At 45.3% G+C, this 20,253-nt stretch overlaps 1 protein-coding gene across 1 annotated transcript in view; it reads left to right on the top strand.

Moving 5' to 3' along the window:
- The window catches only part of ANO2 (anoctamin 2), a 312,785-nt gene that overhangs the window by 149,684 nt on the left and 142,848 nt on the right, over positions 1 to 20,253 (top strand). The window contains exons 10-14 of the mRNA XM_047066263.1: positions 1,388 to 1,522; positions 7,899 to 8,059; positions 12,920 to 13,002; positions 19,001 to 19,012; positions 19,234 to 19,344. Of these exons, the coding sequence (XP_046922219.1) occupies positions 1,388 to 1,522; positions 7,899 to 8,059; positions 12,920 to 13,002; positions 19,001 to 19,012; positions 19,234 to 19,344 (502 nt within the window). The remainder of the gene's footprint in view (positions 1 to 1,387; positions 1,523 to 7,898; positions 8,060 to 12,919; positions 13,003 to 19,000; positions 19,013 to 19,233; positions 19,345 to 20,253) is intronic.

Here is a 20,253-nt window from a genome sequence, read left to right as displayed (position 1 = left end):
GCGTACGACAGGCTTCTCATTCCTTTAGCAGTGGGATGCTATTGCCATGTGCTTCACGTGGGCCCTGGAAGTGCTGACAGTTTGTCCTCATTGTCCCCTTTCCACCGTCAGCTGTCAGCAGTCCTTTGCCGCAGAGGGGTCTCTCTCCTGCCCCTCCCTCACTGCAGACTGCTGATCCTTGTCACTCAGTGATTTGAATAAGAGATGGTCCTGGGAGATGGTGTGCTTTCATGCCTCTCTGCAACTAAGGAGGCCCTTTCCAGTTTCTGACCTTGCCTGTTACCGTCGTCCTGAGTACCGAGTGGCGGTCCTTGGCTAGGATCTTATGAGTGAGCGCAAAGCCCTCTTGTGTCCAGAGCTGCCATTTTTTTCTAACATGTCATGCTAACCTATACTCAACCTTTAAGGTTTAAAAAATTTTATCCATTTCTTTGTGCCCACTTTTATGGTGTCTGCCTTTTCTTCCCATGCTCTGCCAAATCTGAAAGTGTTCACATGTCCCATCTTTCCTGGGAGGGGCTTGTCGTTGTTGTTTTTGCTTTTGTTTTTTCAATTCAGTTCACACGATTACCTTGCAGCTTCCACTCCCTGATGGAAACTTCAAGGGAAGTTTGATGTCACAGATTATCCAGATTTCTCTTGCTGTTAGGGTGGAAGCCCCATTTCCTCGCAGTCAGCACCTCTGGTAGTAGAGAAATAGATTCTGTTCTCTGTTGTTGTTCTTTCGTTCTCACATCAAAGACTGGGCTGCCCTCCCTTGTCCCTCCTGAGTTTTATGTCAGAGGCTCTCAAGAAGTAAAATCTACTTGTAGTTTTCTCATCAGGTATCCATAACCAATATTTGTTTAAAGGAAAAAAAATCCCTTTTTAGAGACTTGGTGTGATAATTTACTACATTCCTGAATGGGGATCAAAAAGATAATGGCTGGTTAATTTTCTCTTTAAAAGGATTTTTTTAATGAAAATAATTCATTAACAAAGTAGTTTAAAAATGCAGAATGATAAGGGGTGCCTGGGTGGCTCAGTCGGTTAAGCGTCAGACTTCGGCTCAGGTCATGATCTCACAGTTTGTGGGTTCGAGCCCCACGTTGGGCTCTGTGCTGACAGCTCGGAGCCTGGAGCCTGCTTCGGATTCTGTGTCTCCCTCTCTCTCTCTTTCCCCACTCATGCTCTGTCTCTCAAAAAATGAATAAATGTGTGTGTGATTCCAAGGGAACGTAATTCATATCAGAAGAGACCCGTTGATCTTTGTGCCGAGGTCCCTGTTTCACTATATAACTTCTATCTCTTTTCCTTTATGCCAACCCATTGTCAGGTTTAGAACAAACAGAAATGTGGAATGTATATGGTGTTCTTACTATGTGTTGCGATTTTCTTTCTTTTACAGAAAGTATTTTGGAGAAAAAATTGGACTGTATTTTGCCTGGCTGGGATTATATACATCATTCCTCATCCCATCTTCTGTAATCGGGGTGATCGTGTTTCTTTATGGATGTGCAACAATCGAAGAAGATATTCCCAGGTGAGACGGTGTTAAAGAAGAGGGCTCAGTTCCCACATGGCAGTAGTTTGGCGATTCATCCCAGTTGCGAGTACATTTCACACGCTTCTTTCCAAAGTCCTTACCCTCTATTCTCTCCTCCCCTTACCACACATGCAACTTCCCTCCAGAGACAGATCTGGGAACTACAGAGTCTGGGAATGGCTTCAGAGCTGTGCTGGGGTGGCTCCCTTTCTCTCCTACTTAAGCTCTTCCCCAGGGCCTAAGTCTGATATGGGCAAATGAATTATACCTGATGAAAAAAAAATCATGCCTGAGAAATGCGTTTCCCCCTCAACTTCGTGACTTATTCTTTTCTCTGGTTTTCTATAAAGACCCAAGTCAGGAGATGTTGAGTGGTGTTGGGTGGCGATTGCATGTTTATATGGTCAAACACTGTGAGGCTGACCATGGAAGCAGGCAGTTCTGGAAAGGAGGGCTCAGCCTCTGGTTCAGGAAGTTGGAAACTGCAGGTGATAGGCCCCATGGTGAGGCTCTTGGACAGCCAAAGATAGAATAAAGGCTGGTCCTTCTGATGAAAAGAGAGACTACAAAGAATATAAGCACTTAAAAATAGCATCCTTTAGGATGGACAGCATTATGTATTAGCTGTAGGACTGGGTAGTTCACTCCCTGAGTCTTCCTTCCCTTGGCTGTAAATGGTGGTAATAACTCGTACCTCGTGATGTTGTTGTGAGGATTCAAGGAGACAATGTTTGGCACATAGTAGAATATTAATAAATAGTTGTTGAAAGGGTCAACGTCTGTGGAAATAAAGTACAAGCGACACGAGAGACACTTATATTTCAAATTTAAATCTCTTGCCATCTGCAGCACTGTCCTTGAAAAGCGAAGCATAGTTAGTGGGTTAGTGTATTTTAATACTTTTTCAGTTGCAAGTGATAGACGTGCAACATGAAGTAGCTGAAGCAAAAAAAACCACAACAACAACAAAACGAATTTATCATAAGGGTTCTGGGGTGTGTCGGGGGAACCTAGTGGCAGGCATGTGGCTAGCCGAAGAGACAATGGAAATAGGGACTCCTGTTTATCTCCTGTCTCTGGTTCTTTCTCATATTTGTTTCACTACAGATTTTCTCCATTGGATGTAAACAGTCCTACTAATAGCTCATGGGTGTTACAACTTAGAGCTTTCTACTTGATTGGTCCTGAATGAAAAAGACCTGTTGGCTCACTTTGGGTTAGGCGGAGGACCCTGGGCCAGCAATCGTGGCTGTGGGCCGGGATCACGCTGTACCAGCAGGATGTTTCCTCAGTAGCCAGGTGGATGAGGACACCGGGCAGACTGTGGGTGTCTACTGTAGATGGAGGAAGTAGTGGCTATTCTGGAGGAAGGGCCAAGAGCTGTGCTCCTTTGAGGAAAAGGTTTCACCAATGGCAGGAACCAGGTAGCTCTTCTTTCCACCATGTCTGTCTATAGGAATGGTCTTGTAAACTAGAGAAGCTGGAATAGGCATTGCCCGTGGTTAGAATAAAGCAAAATACCTTGAGATACGAGACAAGGGTTTGGATATTTTTGTGTGTAAAACTCCAGGACCAACTGTCTGGTGTTATTGACTGGGAGTTCTGGGACCTTTGTCACACGAGATACATAGCAGAGGTTCTGCTTTCTTCAGGCCATGGAGCACAAGGGGAGAATGGATACTTACTAGATGCCTACCTTGTGCCAGGCATGGTGCTGGGTGGTTTTCATGTATTAGTTTTTTTGGTCCTGTAGAGATCAATGGTTGTAAACTGTTACTATTTTCATCTGATGCTAAGTATGGTCACCTAACTTGTCCAACTTCAACAACTAATAATTGTCAGGGTTGCAGTTTGACCTCTGCTGCCTTCTGCTCCCATCTTTGCTTTTTCCGCTAAGATGTGAAGTCCCCCAGAGGGCTTATATCTTCCTTGGTAGCCAAGTAGCTTCAGCTGGCCTTGCCTGGTGCTTTCTCAGGAAACATGGCTCCCATGTTTCCTTTTACTGAGTTTGATCCCTAGAGAGCTGGGCCTCAGATTGATCCAAACTGGAAAACTCCATACTGTGCATAGAGAGCCGATGCCAGTGTAGGAGAAGGGGGGTGGGCATCAGCGTCCTGGTTAATGTTGGGTTTTAGAACCTTTGCCCTGGTTGCCCATCTGGGAATACATGAGACAGTGACCATTTTAGCTGGAAATTATCATGGTCTACACATGCTGAAAAATATATATCTATACACATGTGCTTGTATATATGCAGGTATATAGTCATGTAAAAGATCATTGTTATCACTGCAGGTGTATCTTATTACCTGTAAGAGTGTGTAATGTTTCAGAAACTATGTATAACAACCCACTAGTGGATTAAAGAATCAGTTGAATGGCTATGTTTTAAGTGAACCAGAAAAAGACAGGATAGAGTAGAGTGAAATATAATATTAGTATTCATCATAAGAAGGAAGTATAGGTATTGTTTTATGAGATTTTATTTAGTTATCTAAATAAATGGGGAGAGAGTATGTATTTGTATACTGGAGTATCTCTAATGGGGAGAGAGTATGTATTTGTATACTGGAATCTGATTAAAAGATTTTTTTTTTTTAAACTGTAGGTCACAGTCCAAAAGTTTGAAATTGACTGTTATAAAATTGAAATTTTGGTTATTGGTTTTGCATACTTAAGGTGGGGTGTGATAAATAAGGAAGATGTAAATGATAACAAATTATGAAGAATTTTTTAAAAGAACTGCTCTTTAATCATAATTGTGTATCCATCAGAAATCCAAGCTCTTTGGGCTTGATGAAAACTCATGAAATACCACTCTCGATCAACAAAAGGATAGTCTTTAAGTCCCAATACTGAATCTAAACAAATTCATACTCTTCTGAGATCTGTGTCTGTCAGCTACTCCTAAGCATGATTAAAAACTTGCAGAAGTAATTCCTGGGATTACTTTAGAGTATTTTGACATTAAGCCTGGAATTTATTATCTATGTATCATTAAAAAATGTTTTATTTTGAAAACATTATAGATTAATAGGAAGATAGTACAAAGGACCCACTGTATCCTTCATCCTGTTCCCCCCACTGGTTGTGTCTCATGTAACTATAGTATAATATCAAAAGCAGAAAATTTACATTATGTGGAACTTTGAATGGTACCTTTTATCACCCACAACTTTGATATGTGAGATACAAATATCACTTATGAGTAATAAATGGTTCCATATGTACATGACTTGTCTATAGTACTTTACTAACCAAGGGATTGATTCCATTTATTAGGCATTTGCTTACATGCGTAGGAAAGACTGGGACATTTAAAAAAAAAAATATGATTGATCTAAACCATGTTGAAAAAAAATGGTTACTTTAGGTCTGAGTCCTTAATAGCAATGTTGTGTCTGAATTTCTTGAATAAACGCTGTATTGCACCTCTTCCCTTCATGCTAGCACAGCCCTGTATCACCTAATTTGTGAGCAATGAGTTACTACTGATTAAGAACACCACTCACCTTGGGGTCCTGGTTCATCTGATTGCCAGACCATTTATCAGCCCTTTTATGCTTTCTAGAGAAAATGATAGATTGAAGAAATATGAGTTATAGCCACATTTGCATCTAACAAGAAATCTATGGATTATGCAGCTGGTGAATAACCCAGATGTGATTTCAGTTCTAGCGAGCTTCCCTCATCTTTCTAGTTGTCTTTTTAGTTTGTCTAGAGAGACGGCCTCTCTCAGAGAATACGAAGTCATTTTAATATCCTCCTGAGGCAGAATTTCTCTAGAATTCTGTTCAAATTGCTTGCATCCGACAGACAAAACAACCCAATACCTATAAAGCATTCTGACTTCAAATTTAAATGATTTGAGAAGTCTCCATGTTACAATGGCTGCCATTTTGTACAAATGATTGGTGACACAGCACTTAAGTTTCAAAGTGCTTTGCACCAAGCTAGTTGCTGACACTGTGTTCATTCCTGACCTTTTTTTTAAAAGCATTGACCGGGTTTGGTTAGAATTGGGTTGACTAGGATTATCCCTCCCCCAAGTCTATGTGTAAAAAAAAAAAAAAAAAAAAAAAAAAAAAACCCAAACAACAAAGTGATGTCCCTGACACACATACTTAAGGACAGCACTGAGGAACTTATATGTTCTCAAACATGGCTTAAAAGCACAGCTCTTTACTCTAATTTATACAGACTAACAGTTTTCTGTGTGAATCTGTTTTCTAAGAGGGTAGTCTCATCTCTGAAAATAACAACTCCTCAGTGATACAGCGGACACTTGTCTGACCCAGAAGACTTAGAATAAACCTTGCTCTCCAGTTACCAATAAGAATTTACCCAAGTGTGGGGTATCTGGGTGACTCAGTTGGTTAAGTGTCTGACTTCGGCTCAGGTCATGATCTCATGGCTTGTGAGTTTGAGCCCCATGTCGGGCTCTGTGCTGACAGCTCAAAGCCTGGAGCCTGCTTCGGATTCTGTGTCTCCTCTCTCTGCCCTTCCCCTGCTCGCACTCTGTCTCTGTCTCTCTCTCAAAAGTAAACAAACATTACAAAAAAAGAAAACTTAAAAGAAAACAGAATGTGCCCAAGTAAAACCTGCATGGCTAAACTTACTATTAAGATATTATTTAATATTGTCTATGTGAGTGACTCACTCCTATTGACACTTGCCAATGGACAGCTTCACAGCGAGTCAATGGAGGAATGAGGATTTATTCAGAGACTTAGAGTTTCCATTCTCTCACACAGAAGGCCTTTCCTTGTTGTGGGCTTAATGGCTCATTAAAAACAAGCCTGAAAGCTGGGACTTGACAGACTGTGACAGCCCTCAGGGAAATCCTTCAACTTCTTCATGGAAGGGAGCTGGATCCAGGCATCCCTTGACTTCCAGGTTTCATTTAAGCACTTGATTTAGCACACAGGATGCCAGCCAGCTCACTGTGGCAATGGCCTCCCTCTTGTCAGCCGTACTCTATAGTGCCCTCTGCTGCCTCTTTCCAGAGGAAACACAGCTGTGGTTTTTAGTGTAGTACCTCCTACCTCGCTAAGACTGTGTCTCCAGCTGCTCTCTGAGAACAGCCAATGCTTCATTTTCATGAAATCTCGAGTTCTCCACCCTTTTCCCCCAAACAATGAGTTTAACCATCTACCCATTCCCCCTGGGGAAATATTACACACCAGAGTGATGAGTTCATTCATTTTCCTACCAATATGTAGTGTGGAAGGACACTGGGGAAGCCAATTAGGGCTGGTAGTTCTTTGGTTCTTATTTGCAAGCATTCATATGAGCCTGAATTTATTGGATCTAGCTAATCACCTAAAGAGTGAATGGAATTTCAACTATATTCATTAGTCCATTAAATAGAATGGATAGCTTAGAATATAACCAATGGTTATTTGACTCGTGTTTCTCTCTACAAGTATCATAGAATCTAGACTTTGGAAGAATTTACCTTATTCTTGCATTCTCCCTAATCCCATTTCATGTTTTTTTTTTAAAATAATTTTTTAAGTTTATTTATTTATTTTAAGAGAGTGAGAGAGAGGGAAAGAGAGAGAGGGAGAGAGAGAACAAGTGGGGCAGGGGCAGAGAGAAAGGGAGAAAGAATCCCAGGCAGGCTCCATGCTGACACAGTGCAGAGCCTGATGTGGGGCTTGAACTCACGAACCACGAGATCATGAACAGAGCCGACATCAAGAGTTGGATGCTTCACTGACTGAGGCATCCCCCATTTCATAGTTTTGATCATTCTTATTATGCTGAGGGTATTAATCCCCATTCTACAAATGGGCGTGCAGCTGATGCACTTAGAAAGAGACTTCCAACCCAGCTCTGACTCCATTCTTCTTCCCGTGGCTTCTTTAGAAAGAAGTAAGAGCTTGTGTTGATCCAGCCAGACTCTTGGTTTGCTTCTCCCCATGACCAGTCCCACACCTGTTTGGGGCAGCCATCAGGGTTTAAGAAGATAACCTGGGCTTGATATGATGGTGGTGGAATCGGACTTCAGGCAGGTGATGGATTCAGAGTCATCGGTGCTCCCCACCAACCTCATAGATGCAGCACATTTTGAGGGGACTTTATAAGGCATCACTCAGTGTACAACATCTCTGACAGATGCTCACTAATTAGGACACTCCTAGTGACAGGGGGATCCACACCTCAGAAGTGGCCCATCCGTTTCTTTGACAAAATGCAGAAGTAAAACTCTCATGGCAAAGAATCCAATTCCAGCATCTCTAACACACCTCACCTATGGAGTTGATAAGCTTAGCCATGGATTTGGAAGTGGGAGATGTTTTCAGGGTGATTTGCTTGGGGTGGGTCCTCCTTGACTTCCACTTGACCCAGCAGCCTCTCTCAACTGCAGCAAAGAGATGTGTGACCAGCAGAATGCCTTCACCATGTGTCCCCTGTGTGACAAGTCCTGTGATTACTGGAACCTCAGCTCAGCCTGTGGTACAGCAAAGGCGAGCCACCTGTTTGACAACCCTGCCACCGTCTTCTTCTCCATCTTCATGGCTCTGTGGGGTAAGTGGTCACCATGAGCCTTGCTTATATTGGTGATATCTTTAAGTGGTTACAGTGACCATGCTCTGAAGCCCATACCCTTTGATTTATGTCCTTTAGTATTTAATACTTATACCTCAATAAGTATTTTAGGGACAGTAGCTTTCTCTCTTATACATGTGAATAGACCTAGGAGTACCCTCCACGGCTTTATATATATTTTAAAAGCATATAGGATGTTAATCTTGTTTTAATCTCACATATGATCTATTCAGAATTTGAACCAATGCATGTTTGAAAACCCCTAGCACACCTGTAAGGTGCTCCAGGTTTATCTACTAAGATATGTAAAGTCATAGATATTCAGTATAACACTCAGAGTGGTGGGGTGACTGCCATGGTCACCAAGGTAGCTGGTGGTCAAGATGGGCCTAAACCTGGTCTCCTGACTCCAGGTTCAGTGCAATTTCCAGGATACCATGAGTGTAGATGTTAGAGATTTTACTTAATGCCAGAGAAGTATTGTCAGTATTTCCACCAAAGGGATTTGTAAAGAACAGATAGTTTCATCATTTTCCTTCTCCTCCCTTACCCCCAGAGTATTAGGGTAATAAACTTTCTCTGGGCCATAGCCATCTGACCACACACACACACACACACACACACACACACACTTCTCTTCACAAACTGGAATGGAATAACCTGGAATAATAACCCTGTGGTAACTGGACATTTCCAAGAAGACACACCCACGTGTATCATACAAGGAACAGAGTCAACACATTTCAGTCCATCTTGAGTAGCTACCTTTTACTTTTTCCTCATTGTTGGATACACAAGCCCTTAGCTTCCCCATTGGATTGCAGAGCAGCAGGGCCATGATCCTTCTGCAGAGGATACTTGATTATCACTGACTCCATGGCGCCTGAAGGACATGCCAGGATGGGACCATGAGTCACACATTCCCGAAAGTGTGAAGAGGGGACAGGGAGAGGTCTGTTGTCAGTAGTGTTGGGAGTACCTAACACAAGCGTTCTCTGTCCCCTGTAGGGACCTCTACTTGGGTGGAGATAGAACCAGACTGGAAAGACCACCATATTACTAGGTCACCAAGAAACATTTCCAGGGGACACTCTATTTTCTGTTATCAGGTGGAATAGCCAGTACCCAGGAGCACATGGGCAGTAGTCAGTCCACAGAAGTAGGGACAGGGAGTAGGAGGAAGTGGCACTTAGTACCATTTGGCCCTGGAATAGTTCACAGGAGGGGTTCAGTAGAACTGGCTGAAGCTGAAGCTTGTTGCCTGGGGCATCTTGGGCTGCAGCTCTGTGGCTCCTTGTCAAGCATGGCATCTCATAACTACCCCCAAATTCACTGGAACTCATTTGGAACCTGGAACACATATTTTTTGATATATTACAGTCCTAATTCCCACCAATTTGTCTTAAGAGATGCCCATGACTGAATAACTAAAGCTTAATAACGCCAGACCCATGATCCCTTACAGACTTTTCCTAGGATCTGTAATCCCTTGTCATAGACAAACTTGGTTTTCAATTGTACTTTTCCCACTCTCAAGCCCCAACAACCACCTCTCCTCTTTCCTCAATAGCTGTAATTAACAGATGCCTCTCAACCCCCCACCCCCGGGATCTGCCATAATTTACTGCCCCCACCCCCGCTCCTCTCCCTCCCCCTCCTGTGGCCGTGCGGGGAAAGCAGGAAGGGTGGGATGCGTCAGAGCTTCCTGGCATAGCGTGGGGTTCGGTTGTGTTTTTTAACAGCCTTGCTGTGTTTTATGTGATTGTGTATTTGGTTGCGGCAGCCAAGAGCCGCTGGGCACAATTGCCTGCAAATTACAATTAAAAATAATAGTACTGCCTCTCATTACCATGATTATTATGATCAATGATGCTGTGCTGCGTGGGCCTGGGCTGGGGCCCAACCTGCCAGGAGGAAGGCTGGGGAGAAGTGGCACTTTGCAGAGAGATTCTCTGTCAGTGGAGCAGGAGTGGGGGCTGCTGAGCCAGGGCTGCGTGGAAGGTGCTAGTCTGGCAGGGTCTGGGTCTGTGGGAGTCTTCACGCCCAGCTCCTGGTTCCTCTGTCGTCCGGCTTCAGACTCCAGGGAACTTTGGAAAGTGAGTGAAGCTCTATTGAAAAGGGAAGTAACGGGACAGGGTTTCTGGACTCTGTTCTGAATAGAAGTTAAGGACACTGTCTTAGGAGCCAGGCAGTCCTAGATGTGTGTGTCTCAGTTCTGCCCCTTACCAGCTGAGGGTCCATGGCCAGACAGTGTGGATCTGGCTCCTGGTCACAAAAGTCAGCACTCTGTTTTGTTTTGTTTTTTTGTTTTGTTCTTAAGTTTTATTTATTTTTGAGAAAGCGAGCACAGCCAGGGGAGGGGCAGAGAGAGGGGGAGACAGAGGATCCAAAGCAGGCTTGGCGGGGGGCAGGGGGGGGTTGGTGAGTGACAGCAGGGAGTCCGATGGGGGGCTTGAACTCACTGATGCTCAACCGACTGAGCCATCCAGGTGCCCCACCAAAGTCGGCACTCTTAACTAAGGTGCTGTATACCTGGAGCAAGGCTCTTAACCTTTAGGCCTCATTATGCTCATCTGTGAGGTGGGTGAAGGGATACTTACCCTGTAGTGTTCCCGTGAGAAGTGAATGAGATATGTGTGGAGCACTTAACATAGTCCCTGGCGTGTAATACACACCAGGAGCTGTGAGCCGCTCTTCGTCGTTATGACAGTCCTCCCTTGTCCTCATGGCTCCTCTGCGGTGACTTCTTTGCCCCTCTCCTCTGTTCACATGGTCAGACTTGTCTGCTTCATAGAGATGGCAGTCAGGAAGCACTCTGAGTCCCACTGTATGCAGAGCCCTCCTCAGGCGCTGAGAAGAGCGTAGGCAAAGGAGGGACGCCCTCCTCTCCACCTTGTTCTCAGGGCATCCCCAGGCCAATGCCAGGGTTGGGAGGTCACGATGCACTGACATTAAGAAGCCTCAAATCCACAGGAGAAACTGCATGAACCCATGCAGTGTAATGTAGGTGCCAAGTAAAACAAACATAGCCTTTAGCAACTGCACATTCAGCTGGTCTGTAGGTGTTCTGCTTAGTTCTGTGCTGTGCCCTTGGTAGACAGGCAGCTAAGAGCTGAGGAAATTTATGGCCCTGTTACTGCACTGCTCTGCATGGTGCAGCAACAGGTGCCCAGGCTCTTCCCATGCTTGGTGTCCAGGTGAGGGGGTGGCCTCAGGAGTGTCACTTTCCTTTTTGTCCAGGGCACCAGATCTAAAGGACAATTAGGAGTGTGGAGGAGAGGGTGTCCCAAGCCTGATCCTATGGACGAGGTGGGGCTTGAGTGGTTCAGCAAAGGATGAGGATAGACAGTGGAGGGCACCATAGGAGAGCGGGACAGTGTGCATGAGTTGGGGACGAGGAGGGCAACAAGGAGGTGACCTTAGCAGCAGTGCAAGTGTGAGGTTGTGTGTTGACAAACCGAGGGAATGGATTCAGACAGATGGGTTGGGCCGCATATACAGGATCCCCCCATCCAGAGAGAAGAACTAGGCAATAAGGAGCCATTGAAAGTTTAGATGGGGGAGAGTGGGCATCTGCCCTCTTCCCACCCCTTCTTCACAGCCCAAATGCCATTGTTTTCGACTCCACTCAGGTGGTTTCTCTGGCAGCTAGCGCTCCCACTGCTGCATGTCCACAGCTCTTATCTGTGCTGTTCTTTAGGCCCTGCTCACTCCATGCCTTGTATTTTAGTTATTGACAGTCTCTCCCCATAGACTGTAAACAGTTTGAGAGCAAATCCACGTTAGTTTCCCTTGATCTCCCTCATGATGTCTAGAACAGTGTTGTATATGTTACAGATGACCTTAGTCAGGCCTGGTTCTTTTTGCAAGATTGGAAATTGGTTCAAGCTTGCTCAGATAACAAGAGATTTGTTGTAAGAAAGCAAGAAGCAAGCTCATGGATGCAGGTAATGACAGGCAGCCAGGTGTCTGGGGAACTGGAGCTGGAGGAGCTACCGGAAACCATGGCCCTTCCTCTGTTCAGGTGCTGCATGGCTCGTCCCATGTCTGCTTCTCTTCGTGTCTCTTAGTTTCAGTTATCAAAAGAGAGAATCGGCTTGCTCCATCAGCAGGTGTTAGGTGTTCAGTCCTGGTATCACAAGCCCATGGGTGTTGGTTCTCCCTGGGGCGTGTTGGGCTATCCCTTTAAGGGGCTGCGGCTGGAGCAGGCAGACCAACCGGCATGCCGGTGTGGGAGGCGCACAGCAGCTACTTGTCGAACAAATGGAGGAATGGGTGAACGTCACTTAGGGGAGATTGCTCCATGAGCCACATGCAGGGTGGCTCAGAAGGCTGAGACTGGGGTCAGTTAGGAGACTGTTACATGACCTCAGGTTGGGATGAGTGGGGCCCAGAGAAGGGAAGGGGTGCTGGGGACGGAAGGAAAGATGGAGAGTGAGAGCCAGCTGAGGAAGGTGCAGGAAGAAAGAATGTGTGTGGAGGCAAGATGAGGCTTGTCAAGAAAGACTATAGACCCTTCCAGTCTTATTTTCTTCATCCTTCCCTCCCTCCTTCATGTCTTGAGGTCTGTGTTTACCCTCTCCTCATAATCTAGAAGTGGGAAAGGAGCACGCAAGCATGTGTGCATGTGTATCTCCCTTTAAATATATGGAGTGAACAGTCAGGGATGTGGAATGTTTTGATCAGTTCCAGCTAGAAATAGAAGGAAGGGAATAAGTGCTTTAAAGAGAGACCCTAAATTTGAAATCAGTATGTTTATCCTTCACCTCCGTTGGGGAACCTAAAGTGTACTCAAAATCTTCCCTTTAAAATTAATAGAACTTTTTCTCTCTTTTTAAGCTACCATGTTTCTTGAAAACTGGAAGAGATTGCAGATGCGACTGGGCTACTTCTGGGACCTGACTGGGATAGAAGAGGAAGAAGTGAGTTTCCTTGCATACTTCTCTGGGTCCTTTCTTGGTTTCACCCTGGAAATAGATCTTCTTGAGTGAGATGACCACTTAACATTTGCTGCCACATCAATCCATTGGCTCCATGGTCTTAGCTGTGGTTGATAGGCACTGAGGCCAAGAGTTCAAATCTCCACTCTTCTCTTGAGCTATAAAACATTGGACCTGATAGGTAGTCAGGTGGAAAAAGAGGTGGTGTAAGAGAAAAGCCTTATGGTAGCTTTGGGACTTAACTTTTGAGATTTAATTCTGTCTCTCATGTCATGGCTGCTAGTGTGCATGAAGCCAAAGGGTAGGAATCACTCTCATGTAGCCCAGAGCATGCATATGTAAGCCTACTGAGGGTCAAGGGAGAGGTGTGGGTGCCAGAAGCTGATTGCCTTTGATGCCTGTGGAAGAAGAACCACTGAACTATTATAAGCCAGTACAGCATGTGTGAAACTGGAGGATGAGCTAAGGGCAAAGGGTAGGCTCTTCTGGAGTCTAGTTTTATGGACAGATGATATTGAAAAGACTGAAAACAAATCAGCCATCCCCCTGGGCTCTTATGAGAACCAGGTCCACAGTCCTGATGTTGGCAAACTGGCAATGAGTAGTGTGTGCATGGTTGCTCACAGTTCTTATCTGTTTCCACACACTACCAGTGACTGAACAATAAATGTGAATATTGGGTAGGCACTCCTGATATCGTGGACATTGTTGATGAGGTACTGGGAACGGTGTCTAGAAAGATCAAGGGGCACTTGCATTTGCCTGAGTACCCACATGCAAAGGCTGGCCACAAGCATTATGGCGGCTACATGGAGAGCAGGCCTTTTCTGTATTCTCCCATAGTAATTGATGTGCCTCGCCTTACACTCGGGATCTTTGTGAGTCCCTATGTCTGTAGCATGACATCATTTCTTCTCCTTGATGCTATAATTGGGCAGGTGGGCATTCCATTACCATGCACTGAGTACATGGGCTCACTGTATTCCAGTCCTGTGCGTTGAACATATGCCCAGGGACTGACGGCATCATGGGTTCCATGGCAAATCAGGGAATGTGCATGTGGATTCTACCTTCAGAGAGGATACAAATGAAGAAGATAAGCAACAGAGAATAATGAAGGCAGTTGCCTTTCTTGGGGGAGAATGCCCAAATGAGTGCTTCCAATAAAAGAGCTGTAGAAGTGGGACTGTGGGTGTGACCTGATTGGGACATCCTGTTGGTTCCAGTTGCTTCAGCAGAGAGAGAGACCGGGGAATTATGGCCAGGTGTGGGGGTAGTGGTGGCGGGAGCTCCCACTCTCCTAGTGAAGGGCCTAGCATGTCTCCAAAGAAGAGAAGAGGAAACATCCTGGCATCCAAGCCTGCCTGGGGCCAGAGACCAGCTAAGTGTGTGGGCTAAGTAGAGCTGAGGATGCCAGCAAGTCTCTGTTAGGAGGTATAAACACATTCACACAGAGAAAGGCATTGGTTGTGACTCAGTTCCCTCAAAATCTCAGTCACAGCCCCTGCCAGGGGTGGCCATATGATCCATTTTCTTTTAGTAGCCAGGTTTCCTGTTTTCTGATGAACCCAGTGAGCAGTGGTAACTTCATGGGAGGTACATGATTTCAGGAACTCATGTGCAGGGTGAGAGTGGTCTGGCCAAGACTTGGTTTATCACAATGAGGTGGTCCTCATGGGCTCTGGTCACTCCTGATGGGTGAGGTTACTGCAAGGCAGGTTGGTTCTACAGCATGGTTGGTGTGCCCTGAGTGTGCAAGCCCAGGGTCAGGCATGGCTGAGAGGAAGGGAGGACAACCTTGTCTTTTCCTTTAATGTGTTTATATTTCAAACTAGGATATCAAACACACTTTAAGTTCAGTTCAGTCTGAACATACCCAGTAAGCACCAACTATGTACCAAGTTTTGATATGCAATATGGAATTATGTCGGGTGGTCTCTGAGCATCTCCAAAGGGTTCTATTCAACTAGGGTGCTGTCTGGTCTCTAATATTTAGAACACAATGGTAAATATGTGATAGAAATTCCTTCTGGCTAATGTAGCCAGAAGAAGAAATGCCTTTTTAAAAATTTGTTTTGTTTTTATCAGAGTTTTGAAGACTGGTCAAATTCCATTGAAGAAAATTTCAAAGGGAAGAAAGGGTACCCACAGGAGGAAACAACAGGCAGAAGTCTTGATCCGGGAAGCTAGGGGTATAGATCAGAAACAGTGAGATGAGGGAAGGTGCAGTTGGCTGTGGGAACAGGTTTGGGGATGTAGTGGTGGACAAAGCAACAAATATAGGCATGCACTCAGGTCGGGGCGGTTACTGATGGCTGCTGTGCATCTCCTGTAGGTTATGGGAAGTCATGGAGGGCAGGATAGGAAGGTGTTTATGACTTTACAAGATTCCTTATCTGAAGTGTCGTGGGCAGGTTTAACCTACATTCAGGCGAGGAGCAAGAGGATGGCGGGTATGACTTGGGCATTGGGGAGAGGGAGGCAGGGGCCCTTGGAGGTCATGATTAGAAGTTATTTCTATTTTAACCAGATGGTATCTCTAGGAATCAGGAATATTCCCATGGTCAGCTGTCTGTAGTCCTAAGATGTTATGCTTCCCCGTGGTCTTCACTAGGAAACACTTACCTCCTCAGGGGAGAGGAGAGTGGTTAACTCACCGGGACAAAGGCTCATTTCCCCTCTGTCCTTCCCACCTGGGGGGAACCCACCACGTAGGCCACCCCAGGAAGGGTTAAACAAGTGGGATGCCTCAAGTCTAGGTTGTAAACCAGGGAGAAGTGGAAGGAGGCTAGAGACTGCTTTCTTTCAGGGCAGGGAAGGACGTGAAAAACCAAACCCAAGAGCCAACTTCTTGAGTCAGTGTGTCTCCTGCCTGAGGGGCTTCCCTGTGGAACCAGCAAGGGGACCTCAAGGGATTTACTTTGGATTCTGTTCTTGTTGAAGGGAGGCCTGCAAGATCTCAAGAGTCTTTCCCTGTGAGGTGGGATGATCTTCAGCTCAGTGGGCCTCATTTGCCTCATTAGCTTCTGTCAGACCCCAGGTGTTCCTCTTAGAGAGTGTGGCCTTGTCTGAACACAGATATCCTCTCCTCAATCTCTCTCCCATCCCTCATCTGTCATATCAAGCTTTAGATGACCCAGCTGGTTTCCTATTACATAGGAAGCAAAATCCTCTACCTGCCTTTTCTGACCTCAGCACATGTCATTCTCCTCCTTGCTCAGACCTTCCAGCCATGTAGACCTTCATTCTTTCCCATGCTCATTCTAGTCTTTGCACTGGCTGTCACCTCTGCCTAGAATGCTGCAGTCTCCACATGGCCTATCCTTTCTTGACTTTTCCATACCAAAACATTACCCTCCTCTGACTGGCCTTCTCAGAATCCCCATTCTAAAGCAGCCATCCTATTTTATTTCTTCTGTTGTTCTTATCCCTATCTGCTGGTTTCTTATGTGTGTGTTTGCTTACTGTCACCTTCCTCCACTTGAAGATAATCTCCTCAAGAGGAGGGACCCATTGTGACCTCAGAGCTTGGAAAAAGGCTCAGAGCACAGTAGGAGCTTGGGAACTCTTGATGAAGGCATTTGTGGAACATATCTCTGGATTTACCTCTTTAGATCATCTCAGAGAAGGTTGGTCCTGAGTTGGCCTGGTGCCATCCTTCAGCCAGTTCCTGAGGAGACCAACCAGGTGGAAGTAGCCTTGGGAAATATTTCCCGGAGTCTTGGTGGGAGGAGTTATATGTTTGTGATGATTTTGCATCAGACCACCAATCCAGAGAGGCCGTGTATGGGGAACATCAGAAATAAGAAGGACCTATCCATGGCTGGGTGCATTGGAGCAACCCTCACAGGGACTAGATTCTGCTCTGGCCGTGAGCTCAGTTGTCTAGCCCTCTGCCTTTGAAGAATTCTGTAACCTCACCTGACCTTCTTGGCTACCAACAGAGAGATCCTTGTCTGACCTGCCTCAGCTAGAATGCAGAGCAGCCTAACTCTGCTTTGAGAGTCTTGGACTCCTGTTTATGCACCAAGAATGCTCGGCTTGTTCCAAACAGAGGAGGGGTTCTGAATGGGGGCCCAGTGTGGGGTGAGGTGAGCCATAGCCACCACTAGAGGAATGCGGAGACATGCCTGATGGCATGGCATGTCTTTGGAAAGTCAGAGGCAGGTTGAGAGCAGCCTCCTAGTCAATTAGGGAAAGTTCCTCAGCCCCTTTTTAGGGTATGAAAGGTAGAAACAACTCTAGCTTGTGGGGGGTTAGAATCCACATTATGGTACTCACCAAAAGGATATTGCTGTGATTTTTTAATTAAAATCTTCCATGGAGGGGCACCTGGGTGGCTCAGTCGGTTAAGCATCTGACTTCAGCTCAGATCATGATCTTGTACTCCATGAGTTCAAGCCCCACATCAGGCTCTGTGGTGACAGCTCAGAGCCTGGAGCCTGCTTCAGATTCTATGTCTCCTTCTCTCTCTGCCCCTCTACCTCCCATGCTTGCTCTCTCTCTCTCTCTCTCTCTCTCTCTCAGAAATAAACATTAAAAAAATAAAAAATCTTCCATGGAAATAATATAGATACAAAGTGGCCAGATTTCAGAGGCCATGGAGGACAATTTCAAACCCCATTTCTCAAAGTATTCCTATAGGATGTTAATTGTTGGAGCAAAGGGATTTTTTGTAAGAAATGGTGGCTTTAAAAAAATTAAGCAAGTGTCTTCACAGTAAAACTGTTCAGAGCTTCTAATATGCTCATTGTGACTCTCAGGTGATACCTTGTATGGGCTTTTCCAATCTCTTAGACCCTGAAATCCCTTTTTAGCTAAAACTCTTTTGGCACACACATTAGGAGATGATGTGGTAGAGAATGGATGAAGGTGAGAGACAAAATCAGTGAGCTTCACAAGCATTTAGAGATTCCCGGGTGCTTTGCATGGTGCTAATTACTGTGAAAAATACAAAATAAGACAGTTTTGGTAGCAGATCCTCATATTAGGAGACTCTCACACGCAAAACAGCTAGGAAAAAATAAAAGAAATATACATAATTGAGAACTATCTGTGGTACAAACTATGCAACTCTAGGCTATTCAAGAGGAAGGAGATTCCCCCAGGCATGCTGCCACAGACAAGTCCTGGAAGGGACGGGGCTGATGCATCCTTGGAGATTGGTAATGACAGGGTGCCTTAAAACCCTTCAATAGCATCACCCCCTGTTGCAGTGGTTATGCTTATAAGTCACATGCATGGTTTCCCCTCTCCAATGTTATGAATGTCCTGGGTAAGCCAAAGATTGGTCAGGAGCCTAGCTTGTTTGGCTTTTGGAATCTCTGACGTCTGAGCAGTGTAAAGAAATGTGTGTACTCTGGGTCAACTGTGAGCCAGTGCCTGAACCCTTGCCTACAAGTTATCGATAAATGATGCGGGAACATGAAGTCCTCACACCTGTAGATATTTATCCTTGGACACTGCAGGGAAGACCTGCCAATGAGGCCAGGTGTACACTGTTAAATTCTCTTTGAAGTAAGTCCTGCATCTTCCTGCTTCAGCATCTGCATTGGTTTGACCGTAGTCCTCTTGATTAGTTAGTCTCTTTCCCCTGCCTGGTGACTCACTATTCAGGTTTATATTGCTGAATGGCTCAGTGATATCTCTTGAGCATTGGTGTACTTGCCAATGAGTTACTCACCTAGGTTGTACAGGAAACAGGTTCAGGCAAGTGAGTTTTAAGATTCCCTGTGGCCATCTTTAGCTTTGATGTTTATTGGTCGCCATTTTAGCTTGCAGAATAATGGAGCAGGAAGTTTTGCTGTTGCCCTAACTCCCAGCTGTGGGGCACATCTGTTTCTCTGGCTGGGATTTGGCTCATTGAAACTTAAAGTTTGAGGTATGAGGATAGTTAGTAGGACAACCAGATGCTTCTGTTTGTATCAGCTGCCCAGTTAATGTTTCCTCTCTCCTTTCTCAACACTGGCGCCATCCCCAGGAACGTGCCCAGGTTTGGTTTTCAGTGTGGTAACAACTATTGTGTGTTCCTTCCCTCTCCCCCACATTGTGTTCCTGGTCTAGACTCCTTGTGATCGTGTGTGGTGTTCATATCCAAATAGCATTCGATCCTAAGTCCTGACTTTATACCGTACTCGTAGTGTCTGATTATCACCCACAGGCCAGGGGCTCTTCTGCCTGCTTACCTACTACTCTTTGACTCTTGGGTTTTAGGAACACTCCCGGCCTGAGTATGAAACCAAAGTTCGAGAGAAAATGTTAAAGGCAAGTGGCAAGTCGGTGGTCCAGAAATTGGGCACCAATATGGCTGAGGATGAAGATGAGGTAAGTTGCTGGTGCTTGTTGCTTGCCATCTTCTTCGTTTCTGAAGGTGCTTTGTCATTTCATTTGGAATGCCTTCATCAGAGACTGGGCTGTGAGAAGAGGTTGACAGGAGTGGGACAGGAGGGGATGATTCATGACACATTCCGTTGACCTGCACTCAGAGCAGGCTTTTGCCATGACTTGATTTGTCTCTCTTTCTGGATGGTGGTGTCTGGCCAAAATGGGAGAGTAGGTTGGAGAAGAAAGAAACAGTTTCAGGGCAGGACTGAATCACCTAAATACCTAATAATGATAACTACCACCATACTAACTAGCACAATGGCAGTTAACCCTTGTCGAATGCTTGCTGTAGCCTAGATGCCATTCTAAGTGCATTATATTATCTTATTTTCATGGTAAATTTATGATGCTGGCACTCTTATTAGGCAAATGAAAACTAATGACAAAAGTTATGTTCATAGCTTAAGTCAGTTGCCAGAAGTCACCCAGCCAGTAAATGGTGAGTAGATCTGGGATTCTGTACATCTCTGACGGTCTGTGCATCTAACCACTACATGCAATACTGCCCTTCGAGTGCAGTGAAGAAGTCCAAGCAAGACATGGCTCTTAGGGCCAGCTGAGGCAAATTCATGCCTGTGTTCACTTGAGCTACTCATATAAAGTTCCTTACATTTCATTTTATCTGGGTGGGCTTTCACAAGTACGAATGTGATGGTGAACATGTCTTCCGAGTCCTATTTCTGAGTTTTACGGTGGCATTCAGACATTAAAACAGAGCTTCAGAATCTGTGCTGTGATCTGTAAATACGCATAGTGTGTGTGAGCTGGGGGTACAGTGTGGGGGGCTCCTCTTTGGCAGTGCCTGTCTTCTCTGAGTGCCACCCTTCTTTGAAACTGTGTGTGTGTGTG

Source organism: Lynx rufus, unplaced genomic scaffold (genome assembly GCF_022079265.1).
Source record: "Lynx rufus isolate CCGP_SWC_20201006 ecotype Redwood Valley unplaced genomic scaffold, mLynRuf1.p SCAF_7, whole genome shotgun sequence".
NCBI classification, from domain to species: Eukaryota; Metazoa; Chordata; class Mammalia; order Carnivora; family Felidae; genus Lynx; species Lynx rufus.
The sequence above is the reverse complement of the archived record's forward strand: the minus strand, read 5'-3'. Positions and strand labels throughout refer to the sequence as shown.